Source organism: Loxodonta africana, chromosome 12, assembly GCF_030014295.1.
Source record: "Loxodonta africana isolate mLoxAfr1 chromosome 12, mLoxAfr1.hap2, whole genome shotgun sequence".
In the NCBI taxonomy this organism is placed as follows: Eukaryota; Metazoa; Chordata; class Mammalia; order Proboscidea; family Elephantidae; genus Loxodonta; species Loxodonta africana.
This window is the reverse complement of record NC_087353.1, coordinates 48,390,944-48,414,172: the sequence shown is the minus strand read 5'-3', so window position 1 is coordinate 48,414,172 and position 23,229 is coordinate 48,390,944. Positions and strand designations below refer to the sequence as shown.

Genomic DNA, 23,229 nt, shown 5'->3' with positions numbered 1-23,229 from the left:
ATGGGACCTGTGAGGCTGGAGACTCTAACGACTCTGGTGGCATCGAGGGTTCAGCTTCTAAACAGGCTTGGAGCCCTGCACCGCAGTAGTGGGTAGTATTTTGGTGATTTAGAGAAGAGAAGGAAATAAGGAATCACATGTGTACGTGTGTGTGTCTGTCTATCTGTCTTTGATGATGCTCAGTAGGGAGCTGGTAGGTAGAAACGTTTCAACTGGAAAAGGATGTCCTCGGGCTAAAAGAAGTGCTCATTTAACCCAAATTCTAGAAATCATGCATTTGAATCAACATGCGTCTGCTAAGAGAGGCACCTAGTAGTCAAAATGCATCACCATGAGTTCTCCTGGCCCTTAAAAATTAATGCTAAGGTTTTTCTGTCTTTTCAGGTCCTCAAGTATGTTCCATGTAATGAAGCACAGTCACTACATCTCCCGATTTGGCAGCAAACTTGGGTTGCAGTGTATTGGCATGCATGAAAACGGCATCATATTTAACAATAATCCAGCCCTCTGGAAAGTGATTCGACCTTTCTTTATGAAAGGTAAGCAGGTGCCTGGCAACATTCTACTCTTTTGTCTATGAGTGTACCTTTTTAAAAAAAATCCTATTTTAAATTCCACTGCTTCATACTTCTGAATTAATAAGAATAGCTAACATTAATTATGTGTTTATTATGGGCACTGTTCTAAGTACTTGATATTTTAATCCCACAGTAACCTCATGTGGTAAATGCTCTTATTATCTACATTTTACAGATTGCAAGAACAAGGTATAAAGAAGTAATTTGCTTGAGGTTCCAACATTAGTGAATGTTGTCCAGGGATATAACCCCCAAGACTTTTTAACTACCACAAAGTCTGTTCTTCTTGTACCAACACATTGCTTGCACCACACAAAGCAATTTCTTGAACATGAAGAAGAAATGGGGTGCTATAAAACTTAGGGTCATTTCAATTAAGACTTTAGTGTATCAATTATACTTTTGATTTAAACATGGCCAAAAAATGTGCTTGCTCAATCATTGCCTGACAGCCCAGGTGTTTTAGCAGAGAGAAAATTTGTGAATAAAATTAGAGACTTTTAGAAGTAGAAAGAACTATATGTGTTGTCTCTCCAGACTCTGAGTTTTATAGTTGAGGAAATGAAGTCATAGAGAAGTTGTGATTTTTAGCCAGGCAGCATAGCTCGTTGTAAAATAGCAGAGGCCCTCTCCTAAGCCTCCTTATCCAGTGATTTCCTCCCTTTACTATGAGATGCTGGAAATGAAGCTGTTGGGGGACAAACAACCAACCTTTGATGTTAGCAGCAAGGGAGACAACCATCCCCTGGAAACCTGGTCAGTAATAGAATTGGGGACTAGCTGGGTCTTCGGCCTGACCATGTACCACGTATTCTTTACTCTAGCCAGCCTCTGTAGTGTACCTAGTTGCCTCCTGTGTGGCTCCTAAGACAAGGACAAACAATGCCTGTCCCAGCAGGATGCTGATCCCCCCGCACCCCCGCCCCGTGGAGCTGCCCATCACCAAGACTCAGGTCAACTCCAGTGCATACAGCCTCATTTTACTAGTTATCTATAGCTGCAGTAACAAAATAGCACGAACTTAGTGGCTTAAAACAATACATTTATTCTTTTACAGTTCTGTAGATCCAAAGTCTGACGTCAATCTCAATAGACTAAAAATCAAGGCATCAGCAGGGCTGTGTTCCTTTCAGGAGACTCTAGGGGAGAATCTGTTCCCTTGCCTTTTCCAGCTTCTAGAAGCCACCCACATTCCTTGGCTCAAGGCCCCCTTCCTCCCCCCTTAAACTCAGCAATGGCAGGTCAAGTTCTCACATCACATCTCTCTGACCCTCCTTCCATTGTCAGCATATCTTTCTGACTCTGACGTTAGACTGGAAAGTTTCTTTGCTTTTTAGGACTCATGTGATTAGTTTGGAGCTACCCAGATATAAATAAATAAATAAATAAATAAATAATCCAGGATAATCTCCCTATTTTGAGGTCCTTAATCTTAATCACATCTGCAGAGTCCCTTTTTCTATGAAAGGTAACATACTCATAGGTTCAGAGATTAGGACCTGGACAAATAGGGAGGGCATTATTTTGCCTATCATTCATGCTTCAGTAGATCAATCCCCTTATGCCTTACAAAAATGCAGAATATCTTAATGGAAATGATACCGCTGAGGGCACGGGGCCCTCCGGACTCAATGGGTCCTTGTCTTTTCTCTTGTAAGAATACGGAGAGGAGACAATTTTGGATTCAACTCTAACAGGTTTATCTTACTTGTGACAAGTAAAAGGAGTCAAAGCACATGCTGCTCCAAAAATCTGGCTCATAAAGCGGGGGCAAGGCTAAGGCTTATACAGGTTCGGTGGAGACTATAATAGAGTAATGACTATTTAGTGGGTTTCTTTCAAGGGGCGGGTACTTCTCGGAATGGCAGTACATACTAATTAGGTTGCACATGCATCTGGAACCCGCTGACCTTCAGAATGGGGTCCTCTCAGCAGCCCTTGGCGTCACTTATTATGGGATCTAGTGCAGGCACACCACCCTCTTCGGCACTACATCACACTCTGCGGAGGGCTAAGGAAGGTCAAACAGCAATCACGCTTTGTTCCTCTGTGCACGTGGAGCCTGTAAAAGGGGGAAGAGACTAGAAAAACAATAAGAAGGAAGTAGTAATTCACTGGTTGTTTTAATCTTATTTCATGTTGGCCGAGTGTGGTTCTTGTTTACTCAACTTTTAGACGGTACTCTTTTAACAGCTTCTTTGTTCTGCCAGCCCAGTTAACCCTATCTGCCTCAGAAAGAGTATAGGACTAAGGTAATAATTGTGGGTTCAAGTCCCAGCCCTGCCACTTACTAACTAAATATGACCTCAAGCAAGTTACTTAGCCTCTCTGAGCATCAATTTCCTATTCCACAGAGGTGATAGGACTTGCACTCTAGGGTTGTTGTGAAGAGCACATACTAAGATAATGTTTTAAAGCTGTAAGATCCTGTAGAAATGTAAATTTTATTTTGTCATTTGGCCCAGGTGTATTAGGAATATGTGCACTTTCTCATGCCACATTTTCTACCCTGATATAAAAGAGCCAACAGAATCTTTAAACTTGTCCATTTGTTTAAAACAATTACTATGTTCTCATTATCTTACTAGGTGCCAAGAATACAATGACAAACAATACGTGGTCCTTGCCCTTGAGCAACTTATATGGGGTGAAAGGGAGCATGGAGTGGCAGACAATACATGACCAAATACAGTACTAGGTGAAAGGGATGAGTTATGCCAGAGGTGTGTACAGAGAGTTTCAGAGCAGAGATAAATGGGCCATCTAAACCTCACGAAGGCTCAGGGTGCTTTTTAGAGCAGTTGATGCTTAAGATGAGTTTTAAAAGAAAAAAAAATAAAGAAAAATAAGCTACCTAAAATAAGGAAGTGTGACCATGAAAGGCATTCCAGGAGGAAAGAGCAAGACATTCAAAGGCAAAGAGGAAAGATTAGCACCAAGCAACCAGGGAACAAGTAGGCCCTAGGGAAGGAATGTGGGACCAGATAACCAGACCCCTGTGCCAAGCCAGAGAGCTTATCTCCAAAGCGCAGTAATCACTGACAATTGTAAGCAGAATGACAGGAACACATCTGTGTTTTAGAAACCGCCCCCAGGCAGCGAATGAAGGATAGAATTAATTGAAGGAAGCATGGCTGTGAGCGGTGAGAATGGTTAAGAGCTACTGCCATGATGTAGGCCCTAAACGGAAGTGGATCAAGGGCAGGGCACAGATACAAGAGAAGGTCACAAAGTAGAATCTACCAACAAACAAACAAAAAAATCCAGTTGCCAAAGAGTCAGTTCTGACTCATGGCTGCTCCCTGTGTTTCAGGGTACAAATATGCTCCACGGGGTTTTCAATGGCTGATTTTTCAGAAGTGGATCACCAGGCCTATCTTCCTATGGCACCTCTGGGTGAATTTGAACCACCAAACTTTCAGTTTGCAGCTGAGTGCTTAACCATTTGCACCACCCAGGGACTCCAGAATCTACAGTACTTGGAAATTAAATTAATTTTTAAAATGTTGTGCTGCTTCTTAGATTAGCCCTATATATGGAAGTTCAGATTAAAAAAAAAATTAAAACACTATCAAGCTTGACCTAAATTAAAAGCCCAAAAATAGTGGGCTACTTGCTTACTGAAAGTTCACTGTGATCTCTGACATTTGTAATGATCAGTGAGAGGTCAAAGTATTTCTTGATGAATCTCCTTTTAGAATTAGACTCGCTGGTTTTCCTGATATAGTAGAATTTTGAGATAGGATTTGGTATCTAAAGTAGTAGCATTACTGGAAATATTGATTTGCTGGGTGTGTCCGTGGAGAAACAGATACGTGCAATTTAAGCAAAGACCCATGGGTGGGGGAGGCTGAAGGAACATGTTTCCTGAAGCTATCAAGGAAGCTGTCTATATTGATGCAATTTGCCAATTATCTGCTCAATTCTCTTTCGAACTTTTGAAAATAGATTCAGTATCTTTTAATGATTTTTTTTTTAATTAAGATTATGTCTACCAACACGCTACTGTCTATAAGAAATGATCTTCCATTTTGCTTACACATTTGAAATGTGACTTAAAGCTCCTGGACAAAGGGACAAATCATGCATCAGCCTAGAAGAAAACCACCAGTGATATTTGAAGCCAACCGTTTCATGCAAAGGGTTGAGTCATTAAGGAATCATTTGTTCCACATGTAGATGTGGTAGTCACCTAGTGAACAACATCACAACATCCTGGCCTTTCATATGTGCCAAATCCTTCCTACAGTCAGAAAATGTGGTCCCACTCCAACCTTCCTTTGTGTGTAACGGAAATCATTAAGAAATCTAGGACCACTCCTCTGGCTTCCTTTCTAACCCTCAAACCCGGCTTTCTAGCCTTGGGGTTCTGCAGCTCAACTGATTTTTTTTTGGCGGGGGGATAGAGGAGGAGTGGGCAAGACAGTAGTCCTCCAGAATAGTGCCCACAAAGTTCCCCAAGGTTTTTCATTTAATTTCAAGGACTCGGAGTTCAACTGCAAGTCTATTTGTCACCTGATTAGGGTCCGTGCCCTGGAGCAGTCGAGCCAATGAAACATACTCCAAGTCAGAAACAGCGAGAAAGCTTATTAAGGAGATGTCTATATCACCGGGGATCCAGCAGCAACACAGGCTGTCTCTATAGAGTCCCCAAGAGCAATTTTACATTAGAGTTTATATAGAATCTTATAAGGGTTACAGGTGTCTTTGTAGTCCCCTGCCAGATATTTCATTAAAAAAAAAAAGGCTAAAGATATTCATATCAGATACCTGGGCTCTGATTTTCCTGTGGGGGTTGTATGCCACAGGTATTAGGACATAAAAAAAGGTTATTTGCATCAGTTTAAAACAAAGAACAAAGTCATTAATGTTTGGTCAAAATAAACTCATTAATGGAGGTATGTGAAGGAGGAGGCAGGCAGAGCAAGCAGAAGAACTTACAGGTTTGTCATGGCCTTAGTTATGATAAGCTCTCAGTTGCCCATTTTGAAAAAGGAGAAAACATGCTGGGGGTATGGGGGTCACATATTGAAATAATGAAAGACATAAGAAACTATTCCTAAAGTGTTACCTGATTAGGGTCTGTGCCTTGGAGCAGTCAAGCTAATGAAACATACTCCAAGTCAGAAAGACTGAGAAAGTTTGTTAAGGAGATGTATACATTACTGGGGACCGGCAGCAACTCAGGCTGTCTCTATGGAGTCCCAAAGAGCAATTTGACATTAGAGCTTATATAGAATTTTTACAAGGGTTAGAAGTGTCTTTGTAGTGTGCACATGGCCTGGCCGGAGGAGTTATTCATAACAAGATAGTGACAAAAGACTCTATCAGACTGAAGAGATACATAGCAGAACAACTCTTTATCAGGCTGAAAACATACATGTCAGACACCTGGGCTCTGATTTCCTGTGGGGGGTTGTAAGTCATAGGTGGTCAGACAGAACAAAACAAAGTTATTTGTATCAGATCAAACAAAGAACAAAGTCATTAACATTAGGTCAAAACAAGGTCATAAACAAAGGTATGCGAAGGAGGAGGCAGGCAGAGGAAGGAGAAAAACTTACAGGTTCATCCTGGTGTTAGTTATGTCGAGCTCTCAGTAGCCCATTTTGAAAAAGGAGAAAATATGCTGGAGAGTGTTAAAAAAAAAATTTTTTTTTGTTTTTGGAGAGTGTTAGGGTCACAAAAATGAACCTTAAAGAAACGTAGAACAAGAAACCTAGAACAAAGAGATAAAGAGGGACCCCTACTAGTCAGGACTTACAGATCACTCTGATTGTAACCGAACAAGGGTTCTTGTCCTGTAAAGACTGACGCCATACCACCAGTTGCAAGGGAAACACAAAGTGGAAACTTACACTGTCTGCGCAGACAAGGAGCAAGGCAGGATCTAGTGACCCTAAGGCCACGTGCTCGCTGTCTAAGGGGAATGGGGAGGTTTTTATTTCCGATGGTGTCTGGGGGTTGGGTTTGGTGCCCCGAACTCTCCATCCTTAGCCCTCCCATGTCCACATTTGGAGGTCCGGATGTTGAATAATGTTGGTGATGTTCAGGTCCAAGCACAGATTGAGGTCACAGCTCTTCAGGTCCTGCGAATGCGCCAAAATCTTGGTACGCGCATGTGTGGGACTCTGGAATCAAATTCAATCAGCAGTTAGGGTTAGGGCTGCAGCATGATCGGGCCCCCAAACCGCAGGTAGATGCTGTGGCTTGGTGGGCTACTAGGGCGGTGGGGAACCGCGGGGGACTTGGGGGACGTCTGGGTGGAGGCTTTGAGATGGTCTGGAGCATGGCAAGGGCAAAATCAGAGCCAGCTCACTGTAGCTGCTTTCATTGTTCGTTCATTTCTATATTTGACATGCTCTGTGGACTTGAAATACAATGGAAATAAGAAGCCGTCCCTACCCTTATAGAGTTCCCAGTCCAGTGGAAAAGGCTGCTAAGCAAACAAGAAATTATTTGACTGTTATGCCGTTGGCTGAGTAAAATCTAGAAGTAGTTTAAAGAGAAACTGAAATTAAGAGAAGGACACTTTTAGTGATTTATAAGACTAGAATTTTACACGTAGAACTTACAATTAAACCAAGAATCGTCTTAGATCAAATAATTAAAGTCCCCTTTGACTAATTCTGTAATAATATCCTGCCACCTGTTGAAGCATAAAATATTACCCTGATTCAATCCAAATCATCTTTAGAGTGAAATGTATACAGTGAATATGAAAAAGCACTGATTTGTGATTTGTCATCACAAGTTCTAAATGCTTCCTATACAACCCCACAGATGATTTGCCAAAGCGTGAAGAAAATTTGATTTTTGAATCATTTTTTAAAATAAGATTTATTTTTACTCTTAAAGGTAATGCATACTTCTAGAAATTTGGGAGAATACAGAAAAGTATAAAGAAGAATATAAAAATTCTCACCCAGTTGTTGAATTAAAAATTGTGGATAATTAAGCTGCACACATAAAAAGCCATCCTAACCTGATTGTTTGTGCCTGGAGTTTGAGATGGCTCACTGTCTGATGTGTATCCTTCAGCTTTGTCTGGCCCTGGCCTTATGCGGATGGTGGCGATTTGTGTTGAATCCGTCAAGACGCATCTGGACAGGCTGGAGGAGGTCACCAATGCATCAGGCTATGTAGACGTGCTGACTCTCATGCGACGCATCATGCTGGACACCTCCAACATGCTCTTTTTGGGTATCCCCTTGGACGGTACTGAAATTTTGATTTTTGTGACTTTACCAAAAAAGGGGACAAGGGGGAAAAAAGACTCATACTGTTTATACATTGACTTTGTTTAAGCATTTTTTTCTAAGTGCCCCTAAATTTTTTTTTACCTAATGCCTCTGCCTTGTTCACTACTGAGATATAAATTTCCAAAATTTATGGACCATCTTGTATTTCTTTTGTTACCTCTCCTGATTGCTCTAGGATATAGAATTCTACCCAGAGTAGAAGCTTATCAAATGTGATCAGTTTGTTTGGTCATTAGTATATCCTACCCCCAATCATACTGATATATTTCCAACCATTCTTTTGGGCATGAAATATACATATTACATACATGTATACACATTCCTTCCTCAAAGCTACTAAGTATGAAAACTTTGAGTCTGTATGATTATCATAGTGATGCTACTGCTGTTGCTGCTGGTGATTTAAATGGTGACAGTGTCTACCACTAATTTAGCATCTACTAGGGTCGCTATGAGGCTGAATCGGCTCGAGGGCACTGGGTTTGGTTTTTTTTTTTTTTGGGTTTAGGGTCACTATGAGTCGAAATCGACTTGATGGCAGCGGGTTATGTGGAGCCCAGAAAAGCTGGTGGCATAGTGGTTAAGAGCTATGTCTGCTAACCAAAAGGTCAGCAGTTTGAATGCACCAGGCACTCATTGGAAACTCTACGGCTATGAGTCAGAATCCACTCGATGGCAATGGATTTGATTTAGGGGAGACATGGAAACCTCATCTGATTGTCCTTTGGATGGGAGCTCCCATTCACTCCAAGAATTTGTAGTCAAACCCTCTCACCTAATGCCCTTTCAGGCAGGAACTCCTCCTAGGTTGCCTGTTTTACATCTCTCTGCTAGAATTAAACCAAAAAAACCCAAACCTGTTGCCATCAAGTTGATTCCGACTCATAGAGACCCTAAAGGACAGAGTAGAACTGCCCCACAGAGTTCCCAAGGAGCTCCTGATGGATTCAAACTGCTGACCTTTTGTTTAGCAGCCATAGTTCTTAACCACTATGCCACCAGGATTTCCTTTTTTTATTAGGCAGCCACATATTTTACAAGCACCTTCTCCTTGATTCCTTTTACCCTTGCTTGTTAAGAAGGATCATGTAAGAGGAATTATTGACCACTCCATTAACTTACAGATGAACACAAAAATAGACCGTGAAGCTACAGAACCTGCAAGGCCTTGACAAAGTTTTGTCGTTTCCTTTCTCCTCACTGGGAACTTGTGAAACGCTCAATTTGCCTGAGGGACCCAGCACAACAAAGAAGAAAGAATATCGCCTGAGTTCAGAGAGGATCAGGCTCCAGCTAAAGGCCTTCCTGCATCTTGGGCTGTATAATGTTGGGTAAACCAGTTGTAGTGGAGTAGAATCTGACTCACAGAGATCATATAGGACAGAGCAGAACTGCCCCATAGGGTTTCAAAGGCCATAATATTTACAGAAGCAGACTGCCACATCTTTCTCCTGTGGAGCGGCTGGTGGTTCAAACCACCGACCTTTCTATTAGCAGCCAAGAGCTTAATCACTGTACTGGGAGGGCTCCTCTGGTGTTAGGTGAGGTTCTGAATTTCTCTGAATTGCGATGTCTTCAACTGCAAAGTGATGACATTCCTCTGGCAAGATTGTAAGGATCTTTTGTAAAACACCTAGCACAGTGGCTGGTATTGAGGAGTTAAAAATCAATATCTCTTTCCCTTTCGTGTATTGATATGATATAATTTGAAAAAATAGGGGTTTTATTTCCCCTTGCACTCAATTTAATTAAAGAACATTCATTAAGAGCAGACTATGCACAAGGCATCGAAGGCACAAAGACACGCTCTATACTTTGGACTGAAAGTAAGTGTGAAAGCTGTGTGATGGGTATTGTGAGAATAACATGAACAAGGCACTGTGAGATGAGAATGCAATCAAAAGCTACAATTAGCTGTGTGATCCAAAGAGAGTGTCCACTTAATAACTCTGCTTACCCAGCACCAAATAAAGTTAAAGTGTGGCTCTCGGCTACCAAGTGCCAGAGTTGACATGGTTTTTTGCTCTGCCTAGGTGCTAGAGTTGATGCTGTTTCAGCCATAGTTATTAGTCCCCTTCATCTTCCCAGTTGTCCAGAAGAACAGAACAGAGTTAGAGACTCAGCCAAAGGTGGAATTGGGAGATTTCGATGGTACAGAAGGAAGAAGTTCAAGATGCACTGAAGGCATTGGCCAAAAACAAGGCTCCCAGAATTGATGGAATAACCAGTTGAGATGTTTCAGCAACTGGATGCAATGCTAGAAGTGCTCACTCACCTTTGCCAGGAAATATGGAAGACAGGTACCTGGCCAACCGACTGGAAGACATCCATATTCATGCCCATTCCAAAGAAAGGTGATCCAACAGAATGCAGAAATTATCGAACAGTATCACATGCAAGCAAAATTTGACTGAAGCTACTTCAAAAATGATTGCAGCAGCACATCTTCAAGGAACTGCCAGAAATTCAAGCCAGATTCAGAAGGGAATGTGGAAAGAGGAATACCACTGCTGATACATATAAATCTTGGCTGAAAGTAGAGAATATCAGAAATATGTTTACCTGTGTTTTATTGTCTATGCAGAGGCATTCGACTGTGTGGATCATAACAAATTATGGATAACATTGTGAAGAATGGGAATTCCAGAACACTTAATTGTGCTCATGGAGGACATGTACACAGATCAAGAGGCAGTCGTTGGAACAGAGCAAGGGGACACTGCATGGTTTAAAATCGGCAAAGATGTGCATTAGGGTTGAATCCTTTCACCATGTTTATTCAGTCTGTACGCTGAGCAAATAATCCGAGAAGCTGGACTATAAGAAGAAGAATGAGGCATCAGGATTGGCGGAAGACTCATTAACAACCTTTGCTTGCTGAAAGTGAAGAGGACTTGAAGCACTTAGTGATGAAGATCAAAGACTACAGCCTTCAGTATGGATTATACCTCAACATAAAGAAAATAAAAAACCTCACAACTGGTCTAATAAGCAACATCCTGATAAATGGAGAAAACATTGAAGTAGTCAAGGATTTCATCTTATTTGGATCTACAATCAATGTCCATGGAAGTAACAGTCAAGAAATCAAAAGATACATTGCATTGGGCAAATCTGCTGCAAAATACCTCTTTAAAGTGTTAAAAAGCAAAGATGTCACTTTAAGGACAAAGGTGCACCTGACCCAAGCCATGGTATTTTCAGTTTCCTCATACACATGCAATGAATAAGGAAAATGGAAGAATGATGCCTTTGAATTACGGTGTTGACGAAGAATATTGAATATGCCATGGACTGCCAGAAGAATGCACAAATCTGTCTTGGAAGAAGTACTGCCAGAATACTTCTTAGAAGCCAGGATGGCGAGATTTCATCTCAAGTACTTCGGACATGTTATCAGGCAGGACCAGTTGCTGAAAGAAGGGCATCACACTTGGTAAAGTAGAGGGTCAGTGAAAAAGAGGAAGACCCTCAAGGAGATGAACTGACACAGTGGCTGCAACAATGGGCTCAAACATAGCAATAATTGTGAGGATAGCACAGGACTGGGCAGTATTTTGTTCTATTGTAAACAGGGTCCTAACAACAACATCTAACAACAGACTGTGTCTCAGACACAAATTTAGACACTGGAAGCTCTTTGGTAATTTGGCTGATTTAGTTGCCAAATAGAATATATTAGTGTTTGATTCATCTAATGGCATTAACATGGCTGTTATGTGTGTCAACTTGGCTAGGCCAAGATTCCCAGTATTGTGTGATTGCCCACCATTTTGCCATCTGATTTTCCTATGTGTTATAAATCCTGCCTCTATTATGTTAATGATGCAGGATTAAAGGCAGTTATGTTAATGAGGCAGGACTCAATCTACAAGATTAGGTTGTATCTTGGGTCAATCTCTTTTGAGATATAAAAGAGAGAAATGAGCAGAGAGACAGGGGAACCGCATGCCACCAAGAAACAAAAGCCAGGAGGGAGCACGTCCTTTGGACCCAGGGTCCCTGTGCTGAGAAACTCCTAGACCAGAGAAAGATTGATGACAAGGACCTTCCCTTAGAACTGACAGAGAAAGAAAGGATTTGCCTGGAGCTGGCGCCCTGAATTTGGACTTGTAGCCTCCTAGATTGTGAAAGAATAAAATTCTGTTTGTTAAAGCCATCCGCTTGTGATATTTCTTTTATATCATCACTAGATAACTAAGACAATGGCTACAATGCTCACAAAATGTGGAAACTTGTGCTGTGCAGAACCCCAGGGTGATAGGAGAAGCTACAGGGAATGTTTTTGCTCAGAGCACCCTTCTTGGGCTCACACTGGGCTCAACTGCTCAGCTCTCTTTTTTCTTCTTCTTTTCCAGAAAGTGCCATTGTGGTTAAAATCCAGGGTTATTTTGATGCGTGGCAAGCTCTCCTTCTCAAACCAGACATCTTCTTTAAGATTTCTTGGCTCTACAAAAAGTATGAAAAGTCTGTGTAAGTAACACAAGTTTAGAAGATTTGTAAGTTGTTTTTTCATGGTGTCTTTGCTATTGCTGACCTCTTCGGTAAGTTTTCTGCTCTCCAGAGCCCATAAGGGAGCTGCTGATTAAGTTGGTGATGAAATATTTCTTACAGACATTTGGTTGCATTTGGCCTGGCCAAAGAGTAAAAGAAGCTTGTGGCTGGGCCACCTTCTCAACAAGGGGGCCAAGTGTGTGGTCTAAGAGCTTCATCTCTGGAACTAGGATACTAATTATATTCTGAGTTGAAGAGAAGGGTTAGCCGACTGTATCAAACTTCTCTAACTAAACCCTCTATGCATATCTGGAAAAATGGAATCACAGAATCAACTTACAGTTGTGTTGCTTTTGAAGGGATTTAACATAATTCAACACAGGAATTTACAATAGCCTAAAAGAATTTTTTCATAACGAACTAAGTCTTTAATAACGTGTGTGGTATTTTGTAAGGAGCCCTGGTGATACAGTGGTTAAAGCTGTTGGCTGCTAACTAAAAGGTCAGTGGTTGGAACACATCAGCCATTCCACGGGAGTGTAGCAGTCTGCTCTGCTTCCCTAACAATTTACAGCCTTGGAAACCCTATGGGTGGGTGGGGGAGGGCAGTTCTATTCTGTCCTATAGGGTCACTATGATTCAGAATAGACTAGATGGCAGTGGGTATGGTGGTGTTCTGTTTTTGCTTTGTTTTCTTATTGTTTTTGTCATCGTTTGGTTATATATAGTATTCTTTGGAATCTTGAAGCTGTCATTAAATAGCTTTGTTTTAAGGTCACAGACTTGATTTTGGTACCAATACCCAAAATTTTACCTACTGCTAAGTCATTATTACAAAGAATAAAATGTATGTAATTTAAGAAAATTTGTGAAGAAATAAAACATAAATTTACTAATTCATGAGCCTTAATGACTAATTAAAGAAAGTCATGTTATTTAAACAAATGGATAATAAACGTGCTTTACTAGATGTCTACGCTGAGCACAAATAGATTTCACTTTCACTTATTTTTCCAGCAAGGATTTGAAAGATACTATAGAGATTCTAATTGAAGAAAAGAGACACAGGATTTCTGAGGCAGAGAAACTGGAAGACAATATGGATTTTGCCACTCAGTTGATTTTTGCTGAGGTACTGACCTGGACTAACCATAACTCCCACACAGCATATGTGTATGATGTGTATGTACCATATTTTTACACAAATAACACATACCTTCTACATTTGTTTGCCATTCACGGCCTTCCCAACGGAGAATATGGTATGTGTGTGAAGATTCCCTCTTGTAATTGTTGCATATTTCTGCTTCTAAGTACTTTCTGTAGTGCTTTTATAATACCCAAATCAAATAGCCCACACATTAGGGGTCGTTTTAAGACTGGCCTTTAAGCTTGAAACTAGTCTGCGTTTACATAACACAAAAATATGAAAACAGGTGGAAGGGAAATTGGAGAGATGGGGGTGAGTCGATGGAGTTCAAAGACACTAAATACATGGATAATTGTTAAATTGTTCAGTTTTCAGCTAAAGATTGTTATGTAAAATGTGCATAGTCAATTTCTATGATTTCATTTTGTTGAGGTTGTTGACTCTTGAATGTTACCTCCCCTCCTTTCGTGAAACTTTTACTTATTTTTCCAATTTTTATCTCCTCTTTTGATTGTTCAGAAACGTGGTGACCTGACGAGAGAGAATGTGAACCAGTGCATATTGGAAATGCTAATTGCAGCACCTGACACCATGTCCGTCTCTGTGTTCTTCATGCTATTTCTCATAGCAAAGCACCCTAAGGTTGAAGAGGCATTAATGAAAGAAATTCAGACTTTTTTTGGTAATAATTTATCAAATAAGTAATATTTGCTTAAAAAACAATTCTTTCTGAATGCAATTTTTTATAATCCACTCAGAGATCAATAAAGCAAGTCATTTTGTCACACTTTTATCATGCCAGGTAGATTGAAAAGATATTTCTTACTTTTTTAAAAAGTTATATAAATAACACATGTTCATTGAAAAAATCTGAATAATAGAGAGATGTATACAGCAGGAAGTGACATCCCCTAATCCTGTCCACCCCCTTTCCCAGCCTTATTCCCCTCCCTATGAGTAACCACTGTTATTCGTTTACTGTGAATAGTTCAAAATCTTTTTCTGTGTGCACACAAACACATAAACATGTTGATGTAAACAATTAATGCAATTGGCTGCTAACCAAAATGTTGGAAGTTCAAGTTCACCCAGAGGTACCTCAAAAGAAAGACCTGGTGACCTACTTCTGAAAAATCAGCCATTGAAAACCCTATGGAGCAAGTTCTACTCTGATACATCCATGTGTGGTGTGGGATCACCATAAGTCGGAGTTGACTCAACGACAATTGGTTTATTGCCTGATTTACAAAAATATGGGATTATGTACACTGTTCTTCCTACCTTATGAGTCAAAAAGGGCCCACCCAGGAAATTGACTGTCATTTATAGCAGTGTTTCTGGGTTTCAAGCAACCCATTCACAAATGAAATTCTAGTTGGTGGCAGAAGAAGGAGGAGAAGGCTAATAGCAAAGGTGAGGAAATGATCAATTTTCCTCTTCCCTCCAAATCCAGTGATGCTGACCCTTTTCCTCCTCTGTCCTCTCCTCCTCTCCAGGGGAGCTACCAGGTCTCCACTGAGCTCTTTCCCAACACTACCTCTTCACTGCTGTGCCTCTGCTTCTCTCAGCATTGTTCTGCCCAATGCACCCTGACATCACCTTCCTTCCGAAGAAACATTGCCAAATTTGTGAGAAATCAGAACAACTTTCTGGGAGATAACAAAATTACTTGTTTGGAATACCTTCGTAGGAGCACATTTCTTACCTATGTGAAGAGATATCAGTAACGATGTAAATTTTCTCTCTTGACCTTACACAGTCCCTTTGAACAAGTTATTTGGTTTTTAAACTCATCTGAGTGCTGCTTGAAATAGTTGACAGTAAGAGGAAATTTCAAAGAAGGGTTAAATATGTGAGAGAAAAGGCCTAGAGATGAGTCAGTATAGATGGGAAATTGCGTGACAGGGCAGATGGCAAATAACCAGAATAATATCCAGGCTTCAAATTCCAGAATGTTTTATCGAATGCCTCCTACCAGGTTCTGTGCCATTCCTGCACCTGTGGAGCTCACAGGTGATGGGGAGAGAGAATTCAACAAGCAACCTCAGTGGAATGAAGAGAGATTGAAGAGTGAAGGTGGAGTTCAGGGAATAAGGCAGAATTTGCTTTTTAAAAAAAAAAAATAATTAAATTTATTTTATTGTTCTTGTTGAATGATAAAATATACTCCAACAATTTCTACATGTACAATTTAGTGACATCGATTATATTCTTCGAGTTGTGCAACTATTCTCACCCTCCTCTTCTGAGTTGCTCCTCCCCCATTAACATAAACTTAGTGCCCCCCTAAATTTCCTATCTAATCTTTCAATATGCTATTGTCAATTTGATCCCATATACATAGATCTTAAAAGAGCACAATGCTCAAGGCAGATATTCTCTATTAAGCTAAACTACCGTATTTTTACACAAATAACATGCATCTTCTACATTTGTTTGTCAATTGCACCCTCCCCCCATGAGGAATTTTCATAAGCGCAGTATGCTAGTTTTTTTTACATTGTGTAAAAATATGGTACTGTTTGATTTTAAGAAGACTTCAGCAGATGTTTTTGGTTTAAGATTTAAAGATTATCCCAGGATAATATTCTCAGGGGTTTATCCAAACTTCATGGCTCCAGAAAGATTGGGTTCCATGAAAATTTGAAATTCTGCCTGCATTTTCCCCCTTTTGATCAGGATTCTTCTATAGAATCATTGAACAAAATCGTCAGTAATGAGCCAGTTCTTATGGTCTCATGGCAAAGGAGGCAGTTGTTCATGGAGGCAATTAGAGACACATTCCACATCCTCCTCCTATTCCTGACTCTCCTTCTTCCTTTGTTGCTCCAGGTGAATAGAAACCAACTGGCATGCCTTCGATGGCTGCTTGTAAGCTTTTAAGGCTACACAATGAACTAGGAGGTAGAACAGAAGCACTAAACACATTATTAGGCCAATTAACTGCAATGTCCCATGAAACCATGAATCTAAACCTCCAAACCAAGGAACCAAATCCCACGAGGTGTGGAAATTCGCTTTTGAGGCCGTAAGCCTTTAATACAATTTTAATACACTGTCCTTAAGAAGTGAAAAGTGTGCCCCCTTGATACCCTCCTATACTTCAGCAGACTTCTGCAAAGATGGCAAAACAGAAAACCGTTCACAAATGTGTATGTTCTCCCTCCATCACCTCCCACCAGATATTCAGATATGGTAACTACTTCAAATGCCTTTGGCTGCCTTATCCAACATCTTCCCTTCTACCTCCCTGCCCCAGACCCCATTAGACACTTGAGTATGCAAACAGCAAGATGTGGCAGACAAGACTCTTCAAGTTCTCTGGCCAAACATTAAGAGGTTCTCTTTGGTCACTGAAAAGCTGTAGCACAAACTAGACCTCACCTGAATGGCTTAGTTGTACAGGCAACAATGCTACCTCAGGACCCTGGGCCATTTTTGATTCTGCAAAGTGGAAGCCCATTTGAAAATGTCCTGAAATTTTATCAAGTCTAGGAGTAATTCAAGACTCGGATTAGCATCAGGCCAAACCAAAATGGTGGGGATATCCATCACTTTCACTCTCATCTAGGGCTGATCTGAGGCACCTATTTTGTTGTGGTGGACATAGGCGAATTCTTGCCAATCTACCTCAGTAGGGTATTCTCAGTGAGATGGGGAGGGACGATCAGTGACCCATTGTGGTCAATCTGTTACCATACCTGTTCCCGTTGAGTCAATTCCAACCCCTAGTGACCCTATAGAACAGAGTAGAACTGTTCCACAGAGTTTCCAAGGAGCAGCCGGTGGATTCAAACTGTCAACCTTTTGGTTAGCAGCCAAGCTCTTAACCACTACATCACCAGAGGAGGAAATTTTCATTGAAACTGATTAAATCTGACTTTGACTATACGGACCCAGCCTAGGCATCCATCTCTGGGATGGTTATGGTGTTATTTTGCTTACAAGTCAATAGAAGGATTGAAAGGCTCCCTACAATTTGGAGTAGGGGGCAAAAACTCAAGTACGTCAGAGGCCAGGTAGATAAGGTTGATTTTGAAGTGGGCTGGAATGGTTCTACATGGAACTGCAGAGTGAATGGGGTCGTCAGCTTCTCAACTCCAGCCCACTGTTGCCATGCAAATGTGGGTCCAGTGTTGCCCCGTTTACTGATTTTTCTGGAAATCCAGACTTTTCTATGAAATCCTCTAGGTTTTAAGATAATTGGCTTCAAATTTGATTTTTTCAAAAACACTCTGTGCATAAAACATGACATATTTGGGCCAGGTTGCTGGTTTGCAACCTCTAAATTAGGGCCTGTGTGTGGGTCTGGTGTTAGAATTACAGATCTTTTTTTTTTTTTTTCAACCAAGAGCAAAATATTCTGTGGAATCTATAGGAGCTCTAATGTCTATCACATCCTGAAACTAACTTCATCTTCTTTGTCCTTTTTATCTGTTCCCACAGGTGAAAGAGACATAAGGATTGATGATGTACCAAAATTAAAAGTGGTGGAAAACTTCATTTATGAGAGCATGAGGTACCAGCCAGTTGTGGACTTGGTCATGAGAAAAGCTTTACAAGATGACATCATTGATGGATACCCAGTGAAAAAGGGGACCAATATTATTCTGAATATTGGAAGAATGCATAGACTCGAGTTTTTCCCGAAGCCCAATGAATTTACTCTTGAAAACTTTGAGAAGAATGTAAGAGAGCCTTTCCTTAAAACTGAGTCTTCCACTCTTGAAAATGTCAACTGTTAAATTCTTTCTGGGCCTGTGTGTTTGCACCTGTACATTTCATTCCTTTTACTCTTTCCCCTCTGCCCACCTCCTCACCAGGAGCACACATTTCCCCTAGCTTGGATACCATATTTTTCCTCAAGCTCAAGATGCTGAGTCTCTAGCTCTGCAAAGTGTCTATGTGGTGGCCACACGATAAGTCAAACTGTGAAACATCAAGGCCATTAGTTTGGCTCAAACAAGGCTAATATTTTTTAACCCAACTTTTTACTTTTCCATTTAAACATGTCATTTTGCCACCATGTAAACTCAGCATAGCATCACCTAAGTCAAGGAAAGTCCACTTCTGCTTCAGAAGAAAATCAAATGAGACTAAAATATTCTGTTTTTGTGCAGTCTGTCTTGGTTTGGAAACCATGGTGGCGTAATGGTTAAGTGCTACGGCTGCTAACCAAAGGGTCCACAGTTCAAATCTCCCAGGCGCTCCTTGGAAACTCTATGGGGCAGTTCTCCTCTGTCCTACAGGGTCGCTATGAGTTGGAATCGACTCAACGGCACTAGGTTTGGTTTTGGTTTTTGGTCTTGGTTCATCAAATGGCCCCACGAGCAGTAGGTCCCAGTTTTTTTCTTTTCCAAATATACACTGGATATTCTGCATTTGTTATATCAAATTTTAAACAACAGAGTTTCTAACCTGAATTTTCCATATGAATCCCAGTGCCCTCTTTTCCATTTGCATGTGGTGTAGAAACATAATCTTCATTAATCCGGTTCTCTGACTCATTTTGTTTCTACGCAGGCAATACAGACAATTGCACATATGGCCAGTCAATTGGTCAACAAGAACTTATTGAGCATCTATTATGTGCTATGTAAGTCCAGATGTGGGCAAGACAGATGTGGTCCCCACCCACAGGGACTTTATAATGTGGGCCAAAAACTTAATTTTTGCATTATTAAAAATCTTTAGATGCTTGGCACTGATAAGCCAAAAATCTGTCCCTTTTTATCAGGTTATGTGGGTATCACATAAAAATAGTCTTTGCCTTTGCCATTCCACAGAGCTCGCTGAGCCGTACTAGCACTGGCTATAATACAGCGATCTGCATTACTTTGGCCAAGCACATTTACATGAAAAACAAAGTTGGGGACTGTCTGAGGTTGGGTTTGTATGACAATGGGGAATCAAACTGGACAGAGAAAAGGGTTTATTTGAGTGACAGTAGTTCATCTCAGTGAAGAAGTAATGCAGCTGAGGCCCTGAAAGCTGTGTTTTCAGAGTGCATCAGAGACTGTATGACGCTAGCCTTTAATACCCTGGCTAATTGTCTGATCATTTTCATAGGTTCCTTACAGGTATTTTCAGCCATTTGGTTTTGGGCCCCGTAGTTGTGCAGGCAAGTACATCGCCATGGTGATGATGAAAGCCATCCTGGTTACACTTCTGAGACGGTTCCACGTGAAGACACTGCAAGGAGGGTGTATTGAAAACATGCAGAAAAAAAATGACTTGTCCTTGCACCCAGATGAGACTGGTAAATTTCTGGAAATGATTTTTACCCCAAGAAATTTTGACAAGTACCTGAAACACTAAAGAAGGCTGGTCAGTACCTACTCTGAAGCATTTCTCAACAGTAGTTCACACGGTAGCCATCCATTCTTGCCCAGGTAGTGTCAACTTTGCAGTGAACATTCGGTGGCATTTTATAGGCATACTTCCTACTAGCTGTCAGCAAACCAGGAACTATCGGTCATCCAATCTTGCCTAAACAAGGGAATCAGGCTGCGAGAGAAAAGACAGAGGCCAAAAGTTTGCCGGGGAAATGGTCAGTGGACAAACCGTAACCCTAAAGACCCAATTCCACAAAAGTACTTTTGGAAAGAATAGACCATCAGCAAAAATGTATGCCCAACTTCCTATGGGAGCGCCATTGCCCTCCCTGATGACATTTTAACCCAGGATAGAAACATTCAAGTCAAATGAAGGGCCAGGCAAATGTCTGGGTAACTGAGGCCAAACACACCTGCTAGTGTGGATAAAAGTGCTTTGATTTGGTTTTGGAAGGTAGGGGTCGCATTATTCATAGTCTTTGGAGAAATGCGTACAAAAATAGCATTTGACTTTTCCCAATGAATTGTACCCAATGAACTCTTGTTTATGCACCTGTGACTTGTCTTCGAAAAAATTTTAAATTTGACTATACCCTTTTCTAGTTTCTCAGTTCATTCCTCAGCCACTTACCTCTGCTAAAATGTGTATGAAAAAAATGTGTATAGATTCAGGTAATTCAAGCTATTTTAGTAATAGCCTGTGTAACATATAAATAGGCCCATATGTCTGCTGTAGGGAAGAAAATCACATGATGCATTTTAAATTCAAATAAAAATTGTTTTTGCATATTTGCATTGTTGCTTAGCTCCATTAGTGCAGCTAACAAAGAAATGACTTTAAATAGTGGCATCTATCAACCTTGCAGCAGTGCCAACGATGTGGGGAGGGGAAGTCCTCTGATCTATATCTAATTCTCCAGCCCAGTGGGTTCAGACTTCTAAGGAATGTTCCTCCCATCGCATTATCCTTCTCCATCGACACTGTCCTCCTGTCTTTCTTTCCATAATCCCAAAGCCAAGGACAACACGTTAGTATTGAATATGGTGAGAGTTGAACCCCTTTCATCCTACCTTGGATCTTACACAGCAAAAGGCAGTTTAGAAATGTAACGGTTATCTAGTTTATGGAATCACTGTATGTAGCCATAAAGAAAATGCACACTTTGGAATTAGCTCTCTCGAGGGAATCAAATAAATGGGCTAATTTTTCAAACACCACTTTACTTGTGTCATATAGCCAATATGGCAAGATCTATTGAATCTCATTTGTAAAACTGAAAAATTAAACTCAGCTACCTGGATATTTGGAAACCCTGGTGGTGTAGTGGTTAAGAGCTACAGCTGCTAACCAAGTGGTCAGCAGTTCAAATCCAGCAGGTGCTCCTTGAAAACTCTATGGGACAGTTCTACTCTGTCCTATAGGGTCGCTATGAGTCGGAATCGACTCAATGGCAGCAAGTTTTGGTTACCTGGATATTTACAAATATGCAAGTGTTCACTATTGATTCAACAGCCATCCTGACATTTCAATATCTTTTTCATCATAATGTTTGACAATATAGAAACAGCTGAGTATAAAACAAGAGTACATGTTCCTTGAAAGCAGGGGCCATTTTCTTTTGTAATCCACCCCTATCCCCCTTGTTCTGACTCCCAGGTTGACTCTTAAGATCGGCACTGAATAGACACTCTTGCTCATAGATATTCTCAACTGACTTCAGAAACTAAGAAAAAACAAACCAAAACCAGCCCCAGTGCCACTGAGTTGATACCGACTCACAGAGACCAATGTGCAAGAGGCAGGTGTTCTAAGAATTCAAGGATAAACCAAAAACCAAGCTTGTTGCAGTTGAATCAATTTTGACTACTTGAACTTAGAATTTTTTGGATCATCTATATGGCCTATAAGTATTTAGAAATATGTCTGTGTACTTGAACATGTCTGTAGCGAGCTCTAGACAATCATTGAAATAACCCAGGCCACTGAAAGCAAGGCTAGAATTTTATATTTAATATATCCAGGTTAATTCACTTGATAATTGTTAACATGCTTTTACTTTGCCTCTACTGGAACTACTTAGTAGAGGGAAACAAACATTAGTACAAATATTAGTGTACTCCATCCATCTAATTCTTTTGGAACATCTACACGTATTTTCCATGTATATATGTAGCCAAGGCCTATTTCTATACAGTCAAAGTAAAATGGAAGGTTTATTAAGTTGTGTATAGACAATGTACATACAAAAATATGCTGGGGAAAAGTGGGGAATTGGAGGCAGGTGTGCAGGACAGGAAGAAGGGAAGTGCTGGTTTGAGTGACCCAAGGAAACTCTCCCAACCCAAACCAAACCCAGTGCCGTCGAGTTGATTCTGACTCAGAGCGACCCTATAGGACAGAGTAGAACTGCCCCATAGAGTTTCCAAGGAGCGCCTGGTGGATTCGAACTGCCGACCTCTTGGTTAGCAGCCATAGCATTAACCACTACACCACCAGGGAGGAAACTCTCCCAGAATCAAATTAAACTGGGTAATTGTTTGATTTATTGCTCTGCTTGGCCTGTATAGATAAACCCTGTATGTTTGTACAAGCTTGGCCTAAGGAATTTGGAATACCACTGACTTTTCAGTAGGCTGATAAACATATGTTTGAAAATCCTGTTTTTCTCTTCAGAATTTTGCCTCATTGTTAAGTACTTGTCACCTTTGAATGTGCTGTGGATTCTATTTTGTAATCTGTTCTCAAAGAATTGGAATGTGTAAATTATCAGTGAAATGCATGCATACACAACATTGTCAAATTGTGAGGACGATTGTACCCTTCTATCCTCAGGTGTACCAGTTATCTCCCTATGCCTTCATCAGCATCCCACTTTTCCCTCTCCCAAGGGGAAAAGGATCACTTTCAGAAAGTCTCCGTGTTGTTAAGAACTGCTCGTTGGGGATTGCCACGTTTTATTTCTAAGCAGCACCTCTCATCACCCATGGGGCTAATAGTCCACTGAAGTGTGTGGCATTGGCCCTGGAAAGGAGGCTAGATGGATTCCCTCCCACCTCCTGTATCGACTGGTCTGTGGGACAGAATCTCTCATTCATACTTGCAGAAAGGCCATTGCTAAATTAAACTTTGTCTAATTAACGAGTTGACTGTGATTTGTGGTACGGTCAGTTGGACTTAGCTCACAATGTAAAGCCACAGGCATAACCTTCCAGGGCTCAGCCCAGAATGGGCTTCCCTGACTGAACTCTGTCATTTCCTTTCTGCAGCTATTAACAGGTGTTGGCCCAAATCTAGGGAGTCGGTGGCACAACCTTGTTTCCATCAGGTCAACAAGACAAGTGGAATGTGTTTAGCCTGGGCAACCTGGTCATTAAGCTCAGCCCATTAGGTATATTCTGCCCCTTTGTCT

General features: G+C 40.9%; 1 protein-coding gene across 3 annotated transcripts in view; it reads left to right on the top strand.

Moving 5' to 3' along the window:
* LOC100669426 (aromatase) overlaps positions 1-22,958 on the top strand; it is a 109,944-nt gene extending 86,986 nt beyond the window's left edge. For 2 of the 3 annotated variants that reach the window (XM_003420521.4, XM_010600069.2), the window contains exons 4-10: positions 385-539; positions 7,620-7,796; positions 12,199-12,313; positions 13,352-13,466; positions 14,004-14,166; positions 17,931-18,172; positions 19,554-22,958. In XM_003420521.4, coding sequence (XP_003420569.1) covers positions 385-539; positions 7,620-7,796; positions 12,199-12,313; positions 13,352-13,466; positions 14,004-14,166; positions 17,931-18,172; positions 19,554-19,802 — 1,216 coding nt within the window. In that variant the 3' untranslated portion in view covers positions 19,803-22,958. Of the gene's footprint in view, positions 1-384; positions 540-7,619; positions 7,797-12,198; positions 12,314-13,351; positions 13,467-14,003; positions 14,167-17,930; positions 18,632-19,553 lie in introns of those variants that run through there. The other variant, XM_064295206.1, reaches the window with a different exon arrangement.
* Positions 22,959-23,229: the final 271 nt, after the last annotated feature.